At 42.8% G+C, this 19,067-nt stretch overlaps 1 protein-coding gene across 6 annotated transcripts in view; it reads right to left on the bottom strand.

Moving 5' to 3' along the window:
* Positions 1–19,067, bottom strand: part of ST3GAL3 (ST3 beta-galactoside alpha-2,3-sialyltransferase 3) — a 192,736-nt gene that overhangs the window by 34,357 nt on the left and 139,312 nt on the right. For all 6 annotated transcript variants that reach the window (XM_010582509.1, XM_010582507.1, XM_010582508.1 and 3 more), the window contains one exon: positions 15,172–15,358. In XM_010582509.1, the coding sequence (XP_010580811.1) occupies positions 15,172–15,358 (187 nt within the window). The remainder of the gene's footprint in view (positions 1–15,171; positions 15,359–19,067) is intronic.

A 19,067-nucleotide genomic window follows, 5' to 3' on the forward strand; every position in this document is an offset into this window, starting at 1 on the left:
GGATATGAGGGTGGCACTGGTGCGTTACACACCAGGGCAGTTTGCTAAAACATAGCAGTGTGCTCTTTCCCGTGGCTGTCAGTACAAGTTTCTGCCCTGTTTACCTGCAAGCATACATTATGAATAAGCAGAAAAGCATATACAAATAGGCCTACTGAATTTCAAACTTCATTTGGCCTATATAACTTTCTGTGTTACAGCTAACCTACAGACAGACGTGGGTCTCTTGTGTTGCTGGTCTAATACGAACTGTTGTCTTCCCATTCACAGGACTAGGCAGCATGAGGCCAAGACCAGCTCTAAAGAGTCAGGAGAGCAAATTTATTTTTATGCTATGTTGTAAATGCAAAGGAATTCCTTTTTCTTAATGTATTTCTATGGTTTTATCCACGTAACTGAGACCAAAGTACGGTTCACAGTTGTAAGATAACAAAACACTGTTGAAAAAGAGATTGTCCTGTGAAGTAAATGAAACTTGGAACATGTCAGATAAGCTGCAGAAAAACACTGAAGATTATTCTGATGAATACTGTGTTTCACAAGTCAAAGCATAAATGATAGCTCACATACGGTGCGTCAGAAGACATGTTTGTACTGTGCGCAAACAGGGTGATGGATAGACTGTACTACAGATACTTTTGTTCAAAATGGAAGATGGATTTTGAGCCAAAATTTGAAGAAATATTCCTGTTTTGAAATAACTTTGGAAAGATGGAAATTTTTAGTAAAAGGAATGGATTTTGATAATTTATGTTTCTGTTGTGTTTTTTTGTCTGTGAATAATAATAATCCTTCAATGAAAAAATATCTAGTTTCAGAATAATCCTGAAGAACAATAGGCCCTATAATATCACCATTATTTACAGGATATTTTATTTCCATAAAGGACCAGCCCCTTTACTTTACTATTATTTTTATGACATAGTTTAAGAAATACCATACTCACATAACATCTATTAAAAGAATACCATGGCTGAAAGGCCAAATCCATGTGTTTGTAAGTGCTTAAGCAGGACAACAGCCCTGCAACTTTAGAGTTTCAGCTCAGGATTTCTGTTGTGAACAGTGGCTTTCTACTTTTCCCACAAGATTTTTCTTATATCACCACATATCTAAGTGTTTTACAAACAATATTTTCATATTTAGAGCATTTCTGTACTATTTGGCATGTATTACACCATTTTACAGGGGAGAAAACAAAGACGAATGCCCACAGTTTCCATTGCCTCCTTATGCTCTACTTCAGACACCTTAAGCTGAATTTTCAGAACATTTGTTAAGCTCACAGTACAACTCCATTGACTTTGCTGCTGCTGAACACCCAGCTCTACTGCATATCCACCCCACGAGACTTAAATATGTTTGGGAAATTCTGATGTAACTTGCCCAGCACCACATTGGTCAGTCAAAGGCTAAAGCACCTTCTCAAGAGTGTCTGTAAGCAGGAGACCATTCTTTCACCTCTCCTTTCCTCTCTAGTACCCACAACATGTTCTACAGCTTCTGCAACTACTCATACCAAGGCTGAATGTCTTGTATTACAGAAATTAGTCTAAATCTCAGTCTTCCCGCTCCACTAGATAGACAGCTGTGTTCTAAAAGAGCCAGGATGTAATTATGTAATTAAGGATAACATCTGCACAGGAGAACTGAATTAATGTTGAAAATGCAATGGTATTTTTTCGCTTTTCCTAACTTCTGGCAGCTTGATTTTTATAACCATAAAGCTCTTTAGAAAATCTTAAAGGGTAATTTAATAGGTTTTAAAAAAAAAGTCAACTCAAGAAAAAATCCACTAAATGGAGCAATTAAACCCAGGGTACAGTCCCCTAAGTGCAACTACAAGCTCCAGTAAGCTCTTGTATTCTAGATCAGCTGTTAGAGGAGAAAAAATGCACCCTCTTATAGGGCTCCTGAACTATTTACACCTAACAAACCTGCAAGTGTTTGAGGAGTTCCCTGCTGGGTGTAAACCCTTCCTTCCTCTGCTGTCCCTGGTACCCATCACCCTTCAACCTCCAATACTCCTGCTCTTGCCATGCACCCGACCCAGCTACTGCTCCTTCACATTGCCCTGGTGGCTGGCAGGAGGAGGGGGGGGGTCCTGAGAGTCCAGGAGAGATTCCCTGCTCCCAGGTCTGCTGTCCATGCCCCAATCTCTTTGAGAGAAGCAATTGAAGGGAAAAGCCTATTTGGTTCTTACATCCCTGGAGATGCTGCATCCCGACTAACCATACAGGGAGGGCACCTGACCAGCGCAGGCAGGACAGGTAGGACAGACGGTGTCCGGTGCACACAGCGCTGCACCGCCAGTGGCCATCAGCCCCTGTGGAACATCAGACCGAGCCACAGGATTTCACAGAACAGGCTGCCGTGCTAACACAGCCTCACCAATTCCCAGCCACTGCCCTGAAGAATTAGCGAATCTCAGCAAAATAGGGTGGGAGACTATTTTTTAATTTTTGTAGGTTGTTTTTTTTTTCAGCAGGGATAAAATGGTGCATTTTCAGTAGCCTCACCATGAGAGACAGCTAAGTTATTTTAGCTGAACTCTCCAGCTGTGCCAAACACATGGCACGGAAAACATCAGCTCAAAGATGACAGTGTAATAAAATGATAGAGCATTTTCCCTGTTGCTTATACCAGAAAGCACAAGGTGATCCCAACTATAAGCACAGCTACCTACTCCACTTACAACAGCATGCCTGCACAAAAGAAAAAAGAAATAAAAAAAGTTTAAAAAAACTGTCTTTGCAGGCTTTGGTGACAAAGCATGAGGGCATCCCAGGGCGTCTGAGGACACCCATCAGCGAAATCTTTTTTAGGGAGCTGAACTGGTTCGTGAGCTTGAATACAAACAACAACTCATTAAACAACACATATTTAGACTAAACTCTTGGCACATTACAACCAAAAAAAACCCTAAAGGATCACCACAGGAAGAATTATGGCCTAGAAACCCTCGTTGCTTTCCGAAGTTATCTTAAAGTGAGTCTCTAGGGAAATTTTTACATTGTTTTTACAGCAAGAGTACACAGAAAATCTGTCTTCTCCTATTTTGGCATCTTTGCTGAAACAAGAAGCCAAATAATTTGTATGTTCACTGAGTGTTCCTATAGAATATATACAAATTGTTCAGCATCCTTCAGAAGGAGAAAGCAGAAAGGTCAAAATAACAAGAGGCTGTGAAGATGCCAGGAAGCTCCTGCCCTACTTTATTTTCTAGACTTCATTAATAATAGGTGCTTTATGAAAGAATAGTTTTTAAGTAACATTATTTAAAGTATAAGAATTTAAATAAACTGTAATCCAAACAGAACATTTACATTTAAGAGATTTCCAAATAGTCAAAGTGCTGGTTGCCTGGGCCAGGCTTGGTATTTTCTGTACTTGTCAGTTGTGGGCAAAGTTCATTTCATGGAAAATGGAACACAACTGATGGACCAACTGAGGAAAACTTCCAAGTAGACCTACCAAAAGCCTTGTGCACCCAACAGCTTGGCCATTTTCCTTCAATTTTATGTCTCTGATTAAAAAAAAGAATAAAAAATAAGATACTAACACTTTTACAAACCTGGTCTTAACTAAGAAGAGAAGAAACACCTTTAACATCCCATGAATTTGCGACTGTAAGAATACAAATACTACAAAAAAATGTGAGGTCTTCCCAGAATCTTTCCTGCTTACTACCTTCACGTGGCTTGGTTTATTTTCACTTCTGTTGTCAGGAGAAGTGTTCGCATTAAATAACTGTGAGCGTTGAGATAGGAGAGAAGCTGAATCTAGAGGGTGAGGAGGTCAGGGATTCGCTCCCCATGCACGCAGGAGCATCCTCCTCTCTTGCAGAAAGAAGCTGCCGTTCTTCTTGGGAAGAAACCAGAAGCACCACACACAGCTGGAGCACAGGGGGAGAGATAAATTTAGGAAGATAAAAGCACACGGGGAGTTTAGTTACCTCAGTATTTATTATAGCAAACTGGAGATAGAGGTTAACCCCTGTCCTGGAGCCCTCAGTGCTTTGAGGCAGAGAAAATGTTACCAATCGCTCAGACAGCACTAACTATGCAAGTAATCCATGGAGCCCGCCAAGGAACACATGTGTTTCAGGCATAAATCGTCCAATCTATTCCTTTCTGAATTAACATCTGTCATCATGACACCATTCAAAACGACTGAAGACTGGATCATATTAACAACCACACATCTTGGATAAATATTTACTGTTCAGAGTGGTTTTTTTTTCAGTTTAAAGAAAAAAATGCAAATAGCAAAATTCCTGGAGCTGTGAAAGGGGAGTCTCTTTTCACCCACTGATAGAAAGCATGTGATTTTATATACAAAATCAAATCAGTGTTTTTCCCCTCCTCTGTGAGTCTTCATACTGCACATGGGTGAACTCACAGCATCCTGTGGTGTTGCAATGCTTTCTGAAGGGCTCTTCTGGGGAATTTTGTTATGCTGGAGGTTGCTCACCTCAGAGACTCCATGAAGCCTTCTCCCTCGGGATGCAGAAACAGATCTGGCTAACTGTGCCCCAGGAAAAGAAAATTTTTGCTGTGACCCTTGCAGACAACTGAATGAAGCAAATAACTTACTTTCATGAAAAGCTGTCAAGGGTATTACTGGCTTGCTATCCTGCTCCTCACAGTCAACAAACGGGTCATAGAAAGTGAGGACAGGGGTTCCCAGAGTCACAGAACAGGATGGTGAGAAGGCAACACAGGAGTGCAGCCCCATCCTGGGTACTCCTATGGAACAGAATTTTCCCAGATACTGGATTAGGTCTGTATTTCAGAAAAAGGTGTCAGCAGTCAGTGCTCACCTCTGCAGGTATGTCATTCAAGTATTATAAGTGCAGATTTCTAGGAAATTACAATCTGTCCAGGGTGATTTTATCTAGCTTCAGCTCCTAGCCACCACATTCTGCTATTTCTTATCAGCACTGCTCGAAATGCCAAGAGAGATCCTGACGACGTCCTCCTGGACATCCTGCATAGCAGGGAGCAGTATTCCCTCAATCAGCAACTTCTCCTTCCAGTTCTTTACTCTCACGCTACTTGAGCAGAATTTTACCAAGATATTCAGTCTTGATTTTAAGACTTCAAGAGCAAATTCATCAAGCCTGTTGGGCAGATGTAGCAAAAATAATTATACTGATATAAATGTGCTGCCTTTTTTGGTCGTTTGCCTAGTTCAGATATACTTCTTCCCACTAAATTAAAAAGTCTTCTGAGAAAAAAATGTTCCCTTTAGGTAGATGGAGTTACACTACAAGTAAATCTCCCCAAAATCTCATGCATAAGCTAAATAAATTGAACTCAAATCTCTTAGTCTAAGGGAGGCTTTGCAGACTTCAAATAATTCTTGTAGTTCCTTTACTGAAGTGTTAACAGAGAGCATCTTTATTCTACTAACACTTGCATGAATAGCTGATACCCTCTGGGCGACATCTCAGTTTCACTGTTGATGATGTTCTCTGACTTTTTCCATGTGCTGGATTCACAAAGCACTGCTCCAGTATGGAGGAACATCTGCTGCACATGTGGGCAATGCAATATCCTCAGCAGGCATGGGCCACACTGGTGGTAAAGCCATGTATGTCTGGATGGAAGAGACACCTGCATGTCTGCATGTGAGGCCAGGTGGAGATGATGCCAGATGAGCTCAGCACTTACCTGGTGCCCAGGTGCCCAATCATGCACACGTGGGCCAGTGAACATGCACGTCTTGGCCAGCATGCAACCACCAGGCAGTAGTGAGGGATAAAAGGGAGGATAGAGCATACTAGGTATTTATGAGGCGGGGGAAATCTGAGAGTATTGTGGTGCAAGAGGGAGCAGGACATAAATCCACAGTGATCAGGAATTTCATTAGCTCTGCTGTTTATGGAATCGTGTGTTTCATTAAGATCAGCATCAGATTTGGAATGAATTTCTTTACATTACCTCAGATATTCCAAGCCTATCTTTGATCAATGCAGCTAACCAGTATAACCTGAGTTTACATGCACTATGACCTTGAAATGCACCTACGATGATTTGCATAATATTGATGTCTGAATATTGCCAGAGCCTGCCAAAGAGGGAGAGTGCAACACGAGCACCTTCCTGATGCTTTTTCAAGGCAGCTGCATTAGCTCTTCAGTTGGCCCTCACTCCTGTTCGCTTTTCAAAATCATAGAATCGTTTAGGTTGGAAAAGACCTTTAAGATCATTGAGTCCAACCGTTAACCTAGCACTGCCAAGTCCACCACTAAACCATGTCCCTAAATCCCACATCTACACATCTTTTAAATACCTCCAGGGCTGGTGACTCAACCACTTCCCTGGACAGCCTGTTCCAATACCTGACAACCCTTTCAGTAAAGAAATTTTTCCTAATATCCAACCTAAACCTCCCTTGCCTCAACTTGAGGCCATTTCCTCTCATCCTATCTCCAGCCACCTGACAGAAGAGACCAGCACCCACCTCACTACAACCCCCCTTCATGTAGCTGTAGAGAACAATAAGGTCTCCCCTCAGCCTCCTCTTCTCCAGACTAAACAGCCCCAGTTCCCTCACCCGCTCCTCATAGGACTTGTGCTCCAGGCCCCTCACCAACTTGGTTGCGCTTCTCTGGACACGCTCCAGCACCTCAGTGTCTTTCCTGTAGTGAGGGGCCCAAAACTGAACACAGGACTCGAGGTGCGGCCTCCCCAGTGCTGAGTACAGGGCAACAATCACCTCCCTGCTCCTGCTGGCCACACTATTTCTGATACAGGCCAGGATGCCCTTGGCCGCCTTGGCCAACTGGGCACACTGCTGGCTCATATTCAGCCGGCTGTTGACCAGCACCCCCAGGTCCTTTTCTGCCGGTCAGCTTTCCAGCCACTCTTCCCCAAGCCTGTAGTGCTGCATGGGGTTGCTGTGACCCAAGTACAGGACCCGGCACTTGGCCTTGTTGAACCTCATACAATTGGCCTTGGCCCATCGATCCAGCCTGTCCAGATCCCTCTGTAGAGCCTTCCCAGAGATACGGAAAACCTGCAACTCTTTAAATTATCCAACTTCTTTGACTTTGGTTGAGTCATGGATGAAGAAGTAAGAAATGATCAAATATTTAGGAAAGGACAGCAACTGTCAGTTGGATGGCAGCAGATATCAGAAGAGATTAGAAGATGACAATTTTAAGAAGAAATTGTCTCAGGATAAAGCGGGATGGTGAGGCAATCCCAGAAAGGATGTCCTACTACAGCAATGATTCAGTCTCTTTGGTGGGTAAATTCTGCTTGGGTCTCTTGATTTAAGAATGATGTGAAGGAAAAGGAACTGAAGAAGAATAAAAATCTGACTAGAGTTCTCTGATTTTCACATCGCAGCTACGATTACTGAGCCAGAAATTAAGATGATGCTGTCTTGGCAGATGTGGGATAAAGGTTCTTTAAGGTCTACCACAGCCCAGCATGAGTAAATGCTTCTCATCTTTTAATAGGAAGTATAGCGCAAGGAAGACTGGAGTTAGGTAACAGCAAGCAAAGCAAGGGACAAAAAAAAAAGAAAAAGACAAAACCCATGCATGGGAATGACTGGAAGGGCAGGCACAATAACAATTTTTATTTGAATTTTAAGGACAAACTGTCTAAAATTGGAGTAATCAATGATGTTATTTCTACAAATATAGATACTTCACAAACTTTTGACATCTGGAATTCTTTCATCCAGAAAATAGTGTAATTATGGCTATTTTTTATTTTCATCATCTGCCCCAGAAGCTTAGAATGTGGCTACAGACTTGTGGATATTGATGACTATCCAATCCAGATGTACAAGTTTTATTGTCCAGTGTGCATCCATCTGATAATAATAAATGCTATGAAGGCACATTGCAACGGCATCAGAGCAGCCCCTGTCACCAGCTGATGCTTGATGGTGTACTTACAGACACACTAAATATGCCTGGGTGGGAACAGCTCTCAGCTATGTAGTGACCTGCCTAATCTTATTATGTTGTTGCATGCAGGTATGTACGAAGGGCAAGCTCCAGCCTGCACTTTCCATACCAACAACCTTCCTTTGGGAATCTGGCCAGGAAGTCTCCCCCAAGGCCCATGTTGCAAACTGGGTCACTCGTCTACTGAGGTTCCTGTATGGTCCTCACCACAGTGCTACCCGAAAGCTAGCTTGTTAAAAGCTATACAGTAAAGAACTAAGGTCTTCTCCCTCTTCTGGTCAGCAGGGACAAGACTATATCTAGCATATCTATGTATTTCCAGCCTCTCTTCTAACCACGACTGGAAAAAAACTGGCTCACCTTCTCTCATAGTGTTCATACTTCTCCTTATGTCTTCTGCAAATGGCTCTAATCTCCTAGACCAGTCACAGAGGATTTATTTTTTCATATACAAGTCTTCCTTGGTTCCCTTGTGCCATTCCCACCAATGCACTGCACTGGGGGAGCAGGTCCTGACCATGGGAGCACAACCCCTCAGGCAGTACAGACTAGCCTTCTGCACAGCCAGGGAGAGATCAAAACCTAAAAAAAAGTCAACATTGTCCCAAGAATCATCCAAGACAGACAAACTAACTCCCAGCTACTCTCTGTCAAAGGAATATGGAATATTCTCCACAGAATACATTACACAGATTCTCCCACCTCTTCTTCTCAGTCAGAGACTTGGTACGAGCCAGAAGAGTCTGCCTCATGTTTACATTTTATTACAAGGCATTTTCTCTGCTTCAAGATTTAGTAATGGTGACCAAGGCACTGAACCATCCTGATGATGTGATAAGGTATCTCTGCTATCAATTCCTCCTAAAATCTAAAATGCCCCCACGCTCTGTGAGTGGAAACGGCCTTTTGCACTGTGTGCTAGGACCACAGGACAATCATCACTGAAAAGGCTTTCTTGCCTCTTCCCCAGTGCAAGCCTCATCATGTCCTTTATGCACATTGGCTGCCTTACTCACCAGCCATGCCTTTCTATATTATACTTCTGAAGGGATTAGTTATAAATGGCTATTTAGGTGAAAACTCACATTTGTGAAAGAAATGGGACAACCCTTAAGATGACTTCCCAATTCAAAAGCTTCTTCTCATTTATGAGGGAGCAGCAAGTCCAGCTTCTGTCCCCTTCCACCCGAGGCCAAGGAGAGCAGAGGACACAAGGCAATGCCTACCCAGGCATATCTCTAAGCAGATGGGCTAGAGCTCTGTCTCAGCACAGGATCAGGCATCACAAATCTGTAACCAAGCTTTGCATTCATAATGCATTAAGACAACTAGTGGTGGATTTGGAGCTCCACCAAAACCAGATCATGAGTCTTTCTCACCTTTAAAAACTGAAAAGACCAACCGTATACAAAATATTTTAAGGCAACAAGCCCCTGGGAGGAGGAAAGGGAAAGAAAATATTTGCAATCCAGAAGCAGACGCTGGCGTGAAACTGCCAGTGGCAGTGGCCACTCCATTTGTCACCAAAGGCAAGTGACAGCATTGGAAAAAGCAGGTTCTCCCTCCCTAGCCCAGACCCAGAGAAACTGCCTGCTCAAGTGCTGGGCTCAAGTTCCAAACAAGCTGGAAATACATGCATATGGATGAAGCTTTACTTTGGGTTGGACAGGAAGAACAGATTTACAGCCTCACTATTTTCCTTTAGCCAACAGGAGGAGCATGGTGGCTCCTCAGGTTTTCTTCAGGGATGCAAAACAGCCCACATGCAAGGCTATTTCAGAATCCAAGGAATCCGCAGTGTACTACAAGGCTGTGACGTTCACAGTCTGCCCTAGCAAACACATAGCATGACAAGGCCATTAACTAATGGAAGAAGAGATGCTCTAAACAAAAGCTCAGCAGACAGCGAGGGCTCTGGCAGCAGTCTGGCCTTGGCTCTAGCACAGTAACACAGGCTAATCAAGGCAGGAAGGTATCATAACATACATTTTAGCAGGACTAGAAGTAACCTGTTGACTTAAAGCAGAAACGTAGATCCCAAATAAAAGGTTAAAAAAAATCTCCACTGCTGCCACATCCACAAGATCTCCACAAGCAGCAGTCACACTGTGCCAGAGGAGGGGTTATGTTGTGCCCACTGCTGGAGTCTCAACATCTGCTGGAAGACGACTGCTTTTGAGATGCCATCATTGCCATGTGCAAATTGTCAGAGGCATGCCCCTGCAAAGGACAGACAACCAAACTTGGCCTCACTCGCAGGCAGGTGCTCACTCGCTCCTACGACTTTCACTATCAAAGAGACCTTCAAGGTGCCGCAGGCACTTACTGCACAAGTGACGACTCCTGGCAAAGGCTGCAGAGATTCCTGCTGGAAGCGTCCGCAGGCTCATTACTACATAAGAAGGAAGCTTGTGAGCTGCCAATTTCTAGTGAAACCTTTGCCCTCACTTGGCTGCTTTACCACCATGTGCCAGATGTTCAAGGAAGTGAGCCCTAGCAAGCAAGAGAGCTCCTCCTGATTCACTAATGACAGGCAAAAACCCACCCTGGAATCAGCCTCAGTGCCAGGCTGTGGTGGCTGGTTTGCATAACTGGCACTTGTAAATTCCTCTGTTTGTTTCAGGAAGCGTCTACTCTCCACGCAGTAGAGAAACCTTCAGCTTTTGACCATTATTTTAATAGAGAAGAGCAGTATATGGCCAAACCTCCCTCCCCTTGTAATTCCTCTGGTACTTCGGGTATTCGGGAAGAGCTTCTGTCACTGAGAGACCCAGGGTGATGCAGAACAGTACAACAGTGGGAAGCAGGCAGGGTGGATCACAATACGTATGGGTTATGTCTCTTGGCAAAAAGAACAGTCCAGGAGAGAGTGTAACTGTTCTGAGTGACTGTTCACGAGTAATGCACCTCGAGGGACACACTAGCAGCAGCCGTTTCATCAGAGGAAGGGTGCCTGAAAGTGTCAGCAGGCTCTTGCAGCATCGACTGCAAGTCAGCACTGCCAGACCAGTCACCACAGACGCATGAACAACTGACATCTGTGACCCTTCTGCAATAATCATGGGTTCATGCGACTACAGGCTGCTGGACTCCAACCCACTTCGTTTCCACTTGTACATTGACATATTAGGTCAGTATGGTGCAACACTCCCCTCTGCTAACCATGTCACCTTTCTCCATCCCATAATCCCTCTCCCCCCCATTTACTTGCAAGAGGTACAATTATTATCTCCTTCAGGTTATTCTAATGCTTGTCGAATGACTGAAATCAGATTACCAGGGTTTTAGTCACTCAGATTCACCCACCTTTCCCCTTCTTAAAGACAGGTCTATACTCTCCAGTGATACAGCACTGCCCTAACTTGCTACAAGACTTGCAATTCTGAGTGCTAGCTCACCCAGAACATTATGATGGAGACTACCTTTTTTTTGCTGCTGATGTTGAATATTTAGCCAAGCCTGTCCTTTTTCTAGATTAATCTTTTCTCTCAAGTTTTTATTTGTTTCCAGATATTTCTGTTTTAGTGTGAAATAAAATGCAGCTGAGCTTTTGCTTTTTCTTTGGTCCATATCCCACCGCTCCTCTTTCTGGATATAGTGCCTCCCAGGGCACCGAGGCATCATGCAGATCTCTGGAAGGCTGTTGCACCAGACTGTAACACATCAAATCCTCTGCCTCACCGTTCTGCTGCTGCTTCTGCATCATACTGATTCTTCTTCCTTATAACATCTCCTGAAAATCCTCCTCTCTACAAAGCACTTATCCCTTCCTCAGTATGTAAGTGCTGCCAAAAGACTAACATAACACAGAGTAAATCCCTCTCAGCTGCAGGGAGAATAAGCTTATCTGACCACTGACCCCAGCAATAAATAGCCATTCACCTTTCATTTACTCTTTCTCAGATAAACTCCCTTTGATTTCACTTACTCGAGAGAGGACTAAGCAAGGATCCTAGTACCTGGCCCAGATTCTCTGGTCAAGGAGGTCCAAGCAGCTCCAGGTCTGGTGTCTGAAGGAATTCAGAAAGTCTCATACCCCACCTGTGACTGTACCATGGACACATGCAGTTGCCATCAACATTCAGGGGCAAATGAAACATCAGAAGGTAGAGTTGGGTCTATTTTTTTGAGGAATGTGTCCACCTCCACAGCAGTCATGTTCTTTAGCAGGATGCTTCCATTTCCCTTATCTCTGTCCTGAGGTCAGATTCCTGACTGTAACCACTGGTTTGCAGCAGGGATGAAGTCTTGCAGAGGGACAGGCCTAATGTCAGATAAGGAATAAGCAACAGTGGCATACAGAGCTCCTGTGACTCTAGATGAATCCAGGAAAGGAAGAAACTCCCTTTTCTCTGGCAAATCAGCTGAGAAAAACAGAAACTGTCCACAGAGAGCACTAGGCAGGCATTTGTCATTTTGACCTTACCACACACTGATAAAAATACTAACACTCACTACCAGAACAAACAGACGCCTACGTCTTATTCCCATAGCACTGTTAGTTCTCCATCAGGTCATTTCTTCTAGCTAAGAGACAGCACTTTTTGCATCAGTTTACACTAGAAAAAGCAGCTGTGCTAGCCACCTGCTTGCAGCTAAAGCCAGTGACAGCAAGATCTCAGCCTCGGAGAGAGATCAGATTAGAGAGGACAAGACAAATGTTTTCCAGTCACCTGGACTGCATCCTAAAGTATTCAATGAACTGGCTCAGCAGGCTCAAAAACCAGCAATGATTCCCTTTGGGAACTTGTGTAGAACAGGTAGGGTGTCAAAGGATTGAAAAATGGACAAAAATAGTGCCTAGCCTTAAGAAGGCAAAAAAAGTGAAGAGAGTTGATTTATGATTTCAATTCTCAGAATAGCAAGATTAATTATTTGTAAGCACCTGAAAAAAATAACAAAGACTGAGTGGCAACCCAGGTGGATTTGTCAAGGGGGAATCATTATTGAAAAAAAAAGTATTTCTTTATACAGGAATAGAAGTATCATAGGGGAGAAGCAAGACATAAACTGGAATTCAGTAAGGCTTCTGACATATCACTTTCACAAACATGCCAAAAAATGTTATTAATACTACTACTGTGATACAAGTTCAGAAATGGCCAAAAAACTATCCAGGAGGAGTTCTCAGTGGGCTCACTGTAGAAATGGAAGTATGCTGTTACTTTGGGGTCTGCCTAGGAACCAACTTTGTTTAGTGTTTTCATTATCAACCTGGATGATGGAGTAAAAAGTACGCTTATTAAATTGCAGAGGACGTGAATCTGGAAAGAATGGCAGGTATACTGGAAAGCTCTGCCAAAGGAACTTGGCAAACTGGAGAAGTGTCCTGGAAGAAAGAATCAGTAGGGTCAAGTGTATGGTGCTGCTCTTTGGCAGGAAGAGCCAATGGCACAAGCACAGGATGCAAAGTTGGGAAGGTAGCTGCTCTTCAGTTCTTCCTGAGACCTGGAGTCTCAAGGAACTGGACACTAACCTTCAGTCTCATGCCATTGTGGAAAAGGCAGTCAAAACAGCGGATGTATAAAGAATGAGAAACACGAGGCTAGTGAAGTAGTTGTTTGTTCCTCTCTATTTGCTGTACTCTATACAGGCACTGCTCTTCAAGAAAAAGATGAATCAACTGCAGGCATTCAAAAGAGCAACAGGAATTAAGAGATCTGGAAAACATCACCTATGAGAACTGAAAAAAAATGGAGTGTTTATTCCAAAGAAATGAAGGATAAGGAGCCAACCACAAGAGTGCTGAAGTAACACGCAATGCAAGAAGCTTGAGTTCTTTCTGCTCTCTGCCAAGCTGGGCACTGAAGTGCTCAGCTAAGATTACTGCAATCACTCTCCCCAGTCTTCTAGCAAGTTTTAACAAACTATTTGCTGCATCTTTCCAAAAGCAGGGGATACCACATTAGAATCTAATGATGACTGCATGACTGTAAGCATCAGGTGGAAATTAAATTTGTTTTGAAGTAATCCATCCTTTGAACTTCACGCTAAACACTAGGAGTTGCAGGGCACTGACACTGCCAGGGCCTTCCCTTGCCCAGAAAGAAGAACAAGAGTGTGACATAAACCAAAGAAAATTACTTTTGACTCAATTATTCATGTTACGAAAGCCCACTTATGCTTGCCCAGAGGCTGACAGGTAACTTCATCCGTCTGGTACCAGGAAAATAATTGCAAGTTGGTGCCAGTGTGAGACAAGAGCAAAGCATGAGCTCTTAAGGCCATCTATGTAACAACCATATACAATTATATTCCCAGACTGTTTCATTCTGTATATGGTGAGCTGCCAGCCTCTTCTCTCTGTCTCTAAACACACGATATAACATCCCGTCCTTTGAATATCAATCCATTTGTTTGGTTATTTGTCGAAAAATTATTAAAGAACATTTGAAAACAGATATATAAGATTTGTAAAACAAGAACTATATCCAAATAGAGCGCATTTATTCTGGCTTTCATAACAACAGATAAAGACAAACCATCCACTGAATGAGAAGTCATTGATTACAACCTGATTCCATTTAGGATGGGTGAATTACAGAAAACAACCCTGACCAGTAACAGGTCCATGGTACTTCAGAAGGGTGCTAATGCAACTGATTGGGACAAAATATTTACATGGGGAAAGCAGTGGATTCACCATTTCAGTGTTTTAAAATTAGACTTGATACTGTTCTTCTTGGGTGATACTTTAGCCAAATACAAATAATGAATCTCAGTACAGCAATAATGAGCAAAATATAATGGCTTGTGCTATTCAGGTCACATTAAGTCTGTGGATTGTAGCCTTTTCAACAAGTTGTGCTGCTGCTGTCTCCTCCTCCCCTCCTGTGCCATCACATCCTTATCTCCAAACTCCCATTTCTTCCCTTGTCATTGCTCTTTTCCTTCCTCTGCTCTTAAATCCAAAGAGTCCATAAAATCCATTCAAAAGCTGGTCCTTTTATATACTCTTCAAAATAAATAAAAATTAACTCATTGTTCCTAGTACACACTAACATAATCTTGAATAGAAAGCCTCATCTGTGATGCAAGGTCAGGTTACAGAGAGATGTCTTTGTAAAACATATTTAATTAAAGCTGAAGTCCATGGAGGTAAAAAAAGCCTTCACTTTAATGCAGCAGGACACACAGAGGAACTTTCCTCAGACCAAAACGTGGCAAATATGACTGTGATATCATGTCTGCCCACCATTTCTAATTAGGTGACCTTCACAATGTCAGCTGACTGTTCTTACCACTTTCTCCTTGTAAACAATGTATTTCAGCCACTTGAAATCCTGCCATTTGAATCCCGCCAGAACAAACAGGGAATCCTTCTCATACTGCTCCATTTTCTGGATTGCACCTTCAGGATACGTGATCCGGAGAGTTGTCTTGCCACCCACATCTTTTTCAAAGCCCTTCACCGGAGCTGAGTTCAGCCTGCAGGGCAACCAGAGAAGACACTGTCATGGATTCCCACTTACACTCATGCATGTTGATGATACAGCAATCACTGCTGAGCAAGAGCTCCCTGTACACAGCTGTTACAGCAGCAAATGTTAACTCCTGCAGTTCTTCATCACAAACATTTATGAAGCTTTATACCAAGTGACAACAGTTTAATTAGAAGCTATTGAAATTATTTCATTGAATATAATGCAAACAATTCCTGCATATCCACTCTTGTGATTTAAATTGGGCTGGAAGCTTTGGAAAAGGAAACTGAAAAATATTGTCCTTGCTAATTTAGAGTTACAAACTAAGCATTAAGATTTTAACATTCCATCACTCCCAGCATATCTTACTTGGATTCTGCAAGACTGTGCTGAAACAGAGGATGCAGTTCCATAGCAGTTTAAGCAAACCGAAACTGGTCTCGTGCTCCAACCCCAGTCCAGAGCTTACACTGCTCATCTTACCTGCAGTGAGATTGTTTAGGGAACTAAAGCCAGCTAATAATTTTCAAAAAAAACCAAAGGAACAATCTCCACCTGGTTTAATTCCCCAAACTGGCTATCCAGAAGGCGAGCTGCACTGCAATGCCAACACAAAGAAAGAGGCTGGGCTGCGCAGCTTGGGTAAGGCTCAGCAGCACTGCAGTCTCACTGACTCAGAAGAGTTTTCTGCTGTGGAATTGCATCCCACCCTGAAAACACCCGAGTAGACACACAGCTTTGCTCTTGGGCACACCGATTTCTAAGGGAATGCTACGTATTTAGCTGTGCTTTGTTAAGACACCCCTCAGGGACAAAGTTTTTTCCCTTCAAAAAACAAACTGCTCTGGTGTTAACAGCAATGATGACTTTCATGACATTAAAGTTATTCAGAACTTCCATTCAAAACGAGAAACCCAAAGCTGAGGAAATTTCAAGTAACTTGGAATACAAATCTTGCTGACATCAAACAGCAGCCCCTGATTGAACAGCATTGCCTGCTTGAATTACTGCAGCCTTCTTGACTTGGGGTAGTTCAATATACTGGAAAGTGCTTATGGACTGCAAATTTTGCCATGTAGGAATGTTAATGAGGATCTGGATTTGTCTTTTTCAGCTCGAGTAAGCATTTTAGGTGGGAAACCTTTTAGTAGAAGAAAATACAATCTGAAATTCTATTCAGAATTAAGGAGAATAAATTACTGTGTATTTTTAGTAAAAATACTTAATCAGTAGGAATAAAATATTAAAGCGAAAACAACTTAAGAATCAGCACCACCCACAATTTATACAGGAGATGAAGCCTTTTTTTTGTGGTTTACAAACCCTCGCTTTGTACCCTGACATTGAGGTATCTAGACCTGACTGCCTGCAAAAACAGTGCTCCCAGCCAGCCTGATCCCTTGCTTTTTCCTCTGTTGCTGACGCTGTGTTCACACATCGCTCACTTTTGCTATGGGCATTATTTAAACTTCAAGGCATTGCGTCTCTTTAGGGTAGATGACCCTACATAATGTAAAAGCATGTGGCTCTAAAGGTAACAGAGATAAATGCTATGAAGTACTATGTAAAGAAAGACACTTATACATATTTTCATCTGTCTTCTTGAAGTTGAGGGGAAGGGTAGCATCTGCAGTAATTTCAAATGTCAATGTGTAGCTCTTTGGCAGGGTTTTCCCCACCCCTCAACTGCTGGGTTCACTGTTTTGCCGCTTACCTTGTTAAAGCACCCAAAACTTGGCACCCCTACTTTGTATTTAGACAAGAAACAAAACAATCCATTTCCCCAAGTAAAATGAACTCAGGTATTCAGCAAAGGGCCAGAGTGTGAGTTGCTGACGGAGTCATAGTGATGGAGTCCTGCTAACGAGCCAGCACTGTCAGCCCCACAGTCAGTGCCCCAGGGGCAGCGCAGGCAACGGAGCAGGAAAAGTTCTAGCAGCCACCACCTGTGTTCATGAAGGTGCATACTACACAGTCCAAGCCCTCTCCCAGGCAGGACGTGCTGGTGGTTATAAACACAGCTAAATCTTAGAAAACCTCAGTTAGGATGCCAGGCCTCCTCCTAGTGCCCATGGACAGGCAGTTTTCTCCATCAGAAGTTTGAGTGTTTTTCTGTCTGTGTCCACCGATGACATAGGGAACTTAGAGACACTAACTCCTAAACTTGGCACCATGAAGACCCTCTCAAATGTCACTAAAGTATCATCATCAGGTGAATCCCTATATCATTCTAACCAGGAATTTCTGATATACACTTGTTTTTCCCCTGCCTACAATCTATTCTAAGGAGGCATTTCAGAGCACCGATGACTGCTGCAAGAAGCTCCTGCCAGGTAAACAGCGTGACAGCTGGGAATAACGTCTGCACTGAAATCTGATAATATCCAGTTAAAGAAAAAACAGTAACTAACTCACTCCAAGCTGTTTTAGAACTGTCAAAGCTGATCTGACTCTCTTCACAAGATCAAAATTTCTTGCTGCAAGTAGCAATCCTCACATGGTAACATGAGGCATCAAAAAACTCCACATACTGCTGGATCACTCCTTTGTCCACAAATGTACCACATTTTTCCCTTTAAAATTCACCTCCTAGGTCCCAAATCTGATCCTTCAAAGGAGTTTTGCAACCCATGAAAAAGGATGCTATAACACAAGGGACTTCCCCAGCTTCCACCGGAGTAAAGGAAGCAGTTGGATGCATTTAAGAAGACTGTTCTCACCTCCTCAGTCCCACATCCAAGCACCTGGCTTCATTTAACCTTTACAGTTGACTTTTCTCTCCTTTATGCATCCCACAAACAGCACAGGTGCTTAGCTGCCCTCTTATCCTCTCAGCTTGCAAACTGATTTAGATTTACTGATGTGGAGAGAAAAGGTTGAACTTTTCATTTGGAAATTAAATAGTGGACTTTCTGATGTAAATCTTAGTGGGTGGCTTAGTCCAGATGGATTGAAACTGTTCTCTTGCTACTTTTTGAACAGTCTGAGCCCAAGAAAAGGCTATAACTGAATTTTAATTTGGCTCCAATAACTGCAAGTCACCAGACTATGATGAGTAGTAAGAGCTCTTTGCTAACAACTGATAGTGGGATGAAATAGGAGAAGGGCTGTGAAAGTTTCATCCTGTTCTGAACAGTCAGCCCTGTGTCCAGAGCACTGCCAGGGAAGCAGGGAACCGTTCACAGGAACGAAGCACTGAAAGGGATCTTCTTGGTCTTTTTGTCCAGAGTCAGAGGGTATTTATTACTCTGTGTACGTTCTATTCTTTCCTCGTGTGCCCATTACTAGCACATGGGAGAGAAAGGAGACCATGCTAAATGATACCTTCACTGTGCCTTAAATTCTTTTACTAATCCCTTTCTTTCTTCCACCTTAGCTAAGAATTTGCTATTTGCCACCACGTCTCATGGTTGACTAAAATTCAGAGAGATGATATCAGCTACATTCCCTTTAATATGAAATCAGTTATCTTACTAAGGAAGAAACATACCAACTTAGAATACGTTAAACCAGTTTTTATAAACTTGCACTGCAGTTTTTCCTATTTTTTCCATTGTAATGGAAATGGAAAAACTCCCACTTTTCCTATTTACCATTGCAATATTTTGTTAGTCATGATTCAGAACCTGCTAAAAAGTTCTGCATTTTTTTCAAGTCAGACTAATGGGTCTGTAGCTCCCCAGAGCACATCCCCCTTCCCTCCTACACACACT

Source organism: Haliaeetus leucocephalus, unplaced genomic scaffold (assembly GCF_000737465.1).
Source record: "Haliaeetus leucocephalus isolate CR32 unplaced genomic scaffold, Haliaeetus_leucocephalus-4.0 Scaffold848, whole genome shotgun sequence".
Taxonomy (NCBI): Eukaryota; Metazoa; Chordata; class Aves; order Accipitriformes; family Accipitridae; genus Haliaeetus; species Haliaeetus leucocephalus.